This window comes from Triticum aestivum, chromosome 4D, assembly GCF_018294505.1.
Source record: "Triticum aestivum cultivar Chinese Spring chromosome 4D, IWGSC CS RefSeq v2.1, whole genome shotgun sequence".
Taxonomy (NCBI): Eukaryota; Viridiplantae; Streptophyta; class Magnoliopsida; order Poales; family Poaceae; genus Triticum; species Triticum aestivum.
The window spans coordinates 101,089,026-101,095,160 of record NC_057805.1 but is presented as its reverse complement, the minus strand read 5'-3'; the positions used below and the strand labels follow the sequence as shown (position 1 = coordinate 101,095,160).

Genomic DNA, 6,135 nt, shown 5'->3' with positions numbered 1-6,135 from the left:
CCTATGGTTGGATTGGGCGCCGCTCACGCAGGAGGAACGGATCCTGGACGAGGATGCCCTCATCGCTAAGGAGAGAAGTGGGATCACCGGGACACGCTTGAGGTCGCGCAGGAGAATATCGCCCTCGTCCCTAAGGAGTGGGATCACCTAGACCTATTGGAGTGCATTACGGGCTGGAGTACGTCACAGGCCGCCTCCTGCTAGCCTGAAGATCGCCCGACACCATGCCAAAGTCTGCCCAATACGTACAGATGCCCTGATGCGACTGGTTTCTCGCCGCCTCATTGTTAAGGAGGCATATGATGTCCGCTACGCCTCATATGCGTAGGTCGTCCGCCCCGGTGAAGTCTTCAAGGAGATCGTCATCGTGCAATCGTTGGCGGTGGAGACATTGGGTAGGAGCATGCCATTTGGCGTGAGTTCGAGGTAGCACAGCCAGCAACAAGGAAATGGACACAGAAAGGGAGCGCACACCAAGGACCGTGGCCGCGTTTACCATGTCGCTCACGTCCCCTACAAGTCTCACTCCGACGAGAACCGCATCGGACCGTCACAATGTCGTACCTAGTCGACGAGCCGACTCCTCACATATGCATGTCCAGTTCATAGCATTCACTATCGACTCGGGCTCATGTAAATGCAGGCTGTAGCTCCTACATATATGTAAAAGTGACATTTTTTGAACTACTCGTGTATCCTATATAAGACCATTGTATTGCAATGTTATGTCAATTTAAGTGTTGAATCCCTCCAACTAAGTGTATGAGTATTGAGTTGATGCAACCAAAAGTTAAAGAAAAAGAAAAAGAAAACCGCATCATGACAAACTCTGAGTTTGTGCGTCACCTCGGCAGCCTAAAAAAAAATCATGGACCGCACTCCATGCACATTTTGATGGTTGCTAGAGTTGCTAAAAAATGTACAAGGTGCAAACTAAACCTGATCATACACCAGGCTGGGTTTCGGGCTGGGCTTCAAAAAGCCCCAACCTCATACTCCAAGCCCAAGCCCAAGCCCGGCCTGAAGCCCAAAAATATGCATGTTCTCAAGTCCAAGCCCAGCACGAATGCAAGCCCAAAGCCCAAAAGCCTGACACAAATGTTGTTTTTTTAGTTCCACACATCTAAGCCCAGCCCAAAATGTTGAAAAATGGAAGCCTGTGCCCAGCCCAGATATCCTTTCAGGCTGTAAAACAAAGCCCCAACCCGGCTCAAGTGACAAGCCCAACCCAGCCTGGCCCAGGTTTGTGGGCCAGGGCCGGGCTGCCCATGATCAGGTTTAGCACAGACCCAAGGATAAGGATGCATTTCTCGCCAGTTAAACTCTGTAATAACTAATAAGTAAAGGGGCTGGAATGTCTGAATGAGGAGTACAAACCGCCACGCTACAAAAATGTACAAGGTGTCAAGCTGCAACTGGGGCAGAATCTTCTTAACAACCAAGGATGTCACAAAAAAGATGGCCCCGATGCAAGCACCTGTACATGTAGGTAATACATACATGCTACAAAAGAAGAAGGATACGATCTACCACCGTGGATTTGATCAAAATTCTCACCAATATTAGTTCTCTAACTGTTCGACAAATAATGGAACACAATAGCTACTACTGCGACGAACACAACTTTGAGTAGTAGCTTTGACCTCGGCAGAGATGCAGGAGACGTGGATTCTGATTCTGACGGATCAACCTTCTGCCCCCTTAGCTTAGCTATCAATAGGGGAATGAGACCTCTCTTATCTGTTACAGAAATGACATTGGTTAGGCAAATGTTTAAGCTGTGGTAAGCTACAATCCTGACCAGTAAAGCTAGTGAGATGTGTTGAGGTCAAATTCAAGGAATTAAAATAGTCAAGCAATTGCCAGCAAAAAATCATTTGTGTAACAATATGAAGCAACTCGATGGATGATTCAACACCATGAGGTAACCACAAAATTTGACACAGAAGTTATCATAACACCTTAAAAATTGTTTATGTTCCATGCGACATACAAGAAACATTGCAACGAACTTTTGAGACTGAGACCAGCAACTACAATCAGAAAGAATGATAGAGTAAACAGAAGAAAAATATCCTCAAATTTTCATTTTTTTATGTTATATCAACATACGCTCTGTGAGTCTAATAATCTAAACCCTAAAAGAATTTATTCCTTTCTGCAGGGGAGAGGGCAAAACCCAAAAAAGTTTATCCAGAAGATTAGGTATGGTTGATGAAACGAAGGAAAACAATAGGTTTCATTTGAATATGTACTGCTGGCAGAAAATAGATCTTTACATGAATATCAATCCTTGTTCCAATCCCCAGTTTATTGATACCCAAAAGAACTCATACTAACTAGTACTACCTCCGTTCCTTTTTGTAAGACGTCATGTAAGAGATATAGGGCGTCTTACAAATGGGGACAGAGGGGAGTAGCTCATACTGCTTTGACATTTGAACTCTCCTAGTACAATACTAGTCCTATGTTTTCAGTTTTGGGGGGAAATGTATCATCAGCGACGCAGTGATTTCTTGTGTCAGAACAACGCCATATAAAAAAGGGCAGCCCGGTGCACGTAGCTCCCGCTTGCGCAGGGTCCGGGGAAGGGTTCGACCACTTTGGGTCTATAGTACGCAACCTTTCCCTACATTTTTGCAAGAGGCTGTTTCCAGGACTCGAACCCATGACCTCATGGTCACAAGGCAACAGCTTTACCGCTGCGCCAAGGTTTCAGATCCAACAGAAAAAATAAATCGTCGACCACCTCAGCATTTGAGATTGAGACTGAAGCAGTGCAAATTGCAATTCCCTAACAAGAGCTGACAGCATCATGAAAAACAAAAACGTATGACATGAACCAAGTACTTAAAATACCTGCTTTCTTCAATCCCCTCTCTTCCTCGCCAATTCTTCGTCTCAAAGCATTAAGTAGTGAGCCAAAATAAAGAGCTAAGACAGTGCAAGTGAAGGTGATAACATTGTATGGCATGCTAAAATCAGGAGTTGTCAATGGAACAAGCAACACTTCTGTGTACGACTTCACAACACCATCTTCCTGCAGGGTAAAGACATACCGCAGTGAGAAAAATCAAAGCAGAATATTTCACATCTCCGGCGTAGTAAGCGTTTTTCTTTCCCTGACACTACTGATGAACCCATAACATCTCTACAGCATATACCTTGAAGTTCTCTAGCAAAGGCGACACAAACAATGGATCAGCTTCAGGGTAACTTCGGCTAGAGTTGAACTCAGGAAAGCTAACCAAAGCTGATGGAATATCAAATCCTTGATTAGCATCAGGAGGGTATTCATCTATGTGTAGGAACCCCTGAAAAAAGGTCCATATACCATAGTCACAAGTCAGTGAAATTATTTAGTTATGCATGCATATCATTAACTGCAGAATGAACGGCGGTCAAGCAACAAGTGAAGACTTGGCCTAAAGGTCAGAAGTATAATATGAGTAAAAAAGTGTATTTCAAATCCAAAAGGAACGTAATTTCGGTAGTTTAAGCAGCAGAGCACACCTTGTCGAAGTCCAAAGTAAGGGTAGCCAATTGCATACTGCAAGGAAACTTAAGAAGCATCTCCATTGTACCAGGCAAAAGCTTGTCTTCTGATGGAGTGACATGTATCTTGTCAACTACTTCTGATATAGCCTTGCTATTCCCATCGATGAAAACTTCTAGGCTGTGATAGTAGACCTTAACATACCATGGAACAACCTGGAAAACTACAGCCTTTATCGAACAATCATTTGAGCTGTCCACTAGTTGCTTATCTAGACCAGTGGATAGAAATGACATAGCAATTGAGCCTCTTTCATTTCCGCTACCCATAAGAAATCTACTTGCATGATACGGCGCACGGGTGCAAGACCATATCAAGGGAAGCTTCCAAGTTATGCCCACATTCAAAGGCTTATCACTGTTGTAGTTGTTAACATCATACTCATATAGTGAAGAGGATTGGACTTCCAAGTTATCTAATTCTTTGAGGGACCTGTCTGGGGCAGTTGACAATACAAATAAATCATTATTCGATGAAACATCTGACCCAGCTTTGTCAACATTGTCAACTATGCCTTTCTCAATCTCTACAAAAACTCTGCTGGATTTAGAAACAAGACATTTCCCTGATAACTTCTTACTGAACAGATGTTCCATGGACCAGCTGGGCTGAAGTTGTCCACCAGTAGAATGTAGCTGTTTACCACTAACTGTATTTGGTTGCAGCACAACTGTGAGTGTTTGATCAAGAATAATACCAAGAGATTGTGATGATTTCAATTTTAGCTTTTGTGAATGGTAATATCCTTTATAAACTGAAGGCCTGTACAGCAAAGAAGCTATCCCAGCTTTGTCACGACACGGTAGAAGTTTCAGCCAAGGTGTTAGATTCTCTGTGCAGACAGCTTCCCGAGGCAATGCCCCATATCTTAGATTGCCTTCATTCAATTTAAATCCCCAACGAGGAGCAGAAAATGCAGTGGAAGACTCTAAGAAGTTGATGGATGCACAAAACAGTCCTGATAGTGTGTGTGTCAGGTTCTTCCATGTGGCATCAATCTCGGCCAAAGGAAGGTCGAAAATTGCCCACAGCTCAACACCAGGGGGCTTTGCATTATTTGTTGACATTGGATCATATCCGCCCCATTGCTCATAATTCCACCTTCCTTGTGTGAAAGATAGCTCCAGTTCACTAATATGAAATTTTTGGACCTGGTTTAGACAGAACAGAATGATCTTAACATTAATTCCAAAACATTCATACAAGGCAGTAGGAAGTTATTAAACAGATGAGCAGTGGAGGTTCCTATAATCTTAGTTCATGACCGTGTAATTATCTTACAGAATAGAAGAGGTTCGGAAATGCCTGGATTTTAGCAGCTGAGGTGCTAAAATAGGGAGAAATAAACATAGATAGACAAGAGCACTTTTCATGAGGAAACTAGAAAGTTAACTACTCCCTCCATCCCAAAATATAAGAACGTTTTTGATACTAGTGTAGTATCAAAAAAGTTCTTATATTTTGGGACGGAGGGAGTAGATAGGTTGTTCTCTGTCAAGTGCTTTATAATCCTGACTTGCATCAACACTTTGACAAATTTTGATCTAAACTTGAGGCAGTTCACGTTCTAGAGATTATCCATATCTCTCTCGCAAAGCCCAAACAGAAGCACCAGCCAAGTCGATTGGAATTAAGGTATCCTAGATTTTACAGGCATTTTAATTGCATCATTTCCACAATAGAATAGGAAACTGCCTGAGCTAGTCGAGGTTATGACTAGGAGAATAAATACCCTAATCTAATCCTAGCTGCAAGCCTGAAATAGATCAACATTCAACAGCAACCAGCTTTGAGGCAGTTACTGCACCTGGTGCTACTCTCAGTAGAGTGCCTACGGATCCCGATGGCTTAATTTCTGCGTCCCTAATTACACGAGCTATCCGAACAGAAACCATAGGACAGCAGGTAGCAAGAGATCTCTATGGTTGAGAAGAGGGATCTATGGGGGGTAAGTACCAGCTGGGAGATAGCCTTGGGGAAGAGGTGGTGGTGTCGGCCGGCGGCGGAGGCGGGAGGCGCGGAGGAGCGGAAGTGGAAATGGGCCAGCGCCTTGCGGTCCGGGAGCGGCCGGAGGAGCAGCTCCTCCGTGAACTCCTCCGCCGCCGCAGCATCTGCGGTGGCAGAAGCGGCTGCGGCCAGGAGGAGGAGGAGGAGGAGCAGGGAGAGGAAGCAGAGCCGCCGCGCGGTGGACGGCGGCATCATCAGCGCCCGCGCAGAGTTGGTCGCCGTGGTTTTGCTGGGGCGCGTGGCGCCGGGATCACTCGGTAGCGCCTCAGGTCATAGGGGCGGAGAAACAGAGCAGGTCAGCTCGCGTTGCGATTCGGTGCCTATGATTTGGGTGCCACGACTCAAAAATGGGTTTTTGGGTCAGCCGGGCCGATTGGGTGGAGGCCAGTGCTCTCCGCCGGTCGACCGGCGCGCGACGCCGCGCGGCCGTCCGGTTGGCGCAAATACAACCGTTTCGATTTATTTTTATTGCATGATACGTGCAAAAATTTGATTATCATCTTTGCAATGAATTAGTATTGATTCTTGAGATAGATGTAAAGATGCTTTTATCACTAAATATTTTCCTCCCG

At 44.9% G+C, this 6,135-nt stretch overlaps 1 protein-coding gene across 1 annotated transcript; it reads right to left on the bottom strand.

The window, feature by feature from the left end:
* Positions 1 to 1,317: 1,317 nt before the first annotated feature.
* Positions 1,318 to 5,891, bottom strand: LOC123096497 (GPI transamidase component PIG-T). The gene is made up of 5 exons (XM_044518237.1): positions 5,513 to 5,891; positions 3,514 to 4,707; positions 3,165 to 3,314; positions 2,860 to 3,040; positions 1,318 to 1,740 (listed from the first exon to the last, which is right to left on the bottom strand). The coding sequence occupies exons 1-5, from the start codon at positions 5,756 to 5,758 to the stop codon at positions 1,571 to 1,573; spliced, it is 1,941 nt and encodes a 646-aa protein (XP_044374172.1). The 5' UTR covers positions 5,759 to 5,891; the 3' UTR covers positions 1,318 to 1,570.
* Between the last annotated feature and the right edge of the window lie 244 nt (positions 5,892 to 6,135).

Bases quoted from the DNA above. Each gene is read 5' to 3' on its own strand.
- LOC123096497 (XM_044518237.1), bottom strand. From the start codon at position 5,758: ATGATGCCGCCGTCCACCGCGCGGCGGCTCTGCTTCCTCTCCCTGCTC. The intron at 3,315-3,513 runs GTGTGCTCTGCT...ACCTTTTTTCAG, and splicing joins TTACTTTGGACTTCGACAAG to GGGTTCCTACACATAGATGA. The intron at 1,741-2,859 runs GTATTTTAAGTA...TTTCTGTAACAG, and splicing joins GAGGGGATTGAAGAAAGCAG to ATAAGAGAGGTCTCATTCCC.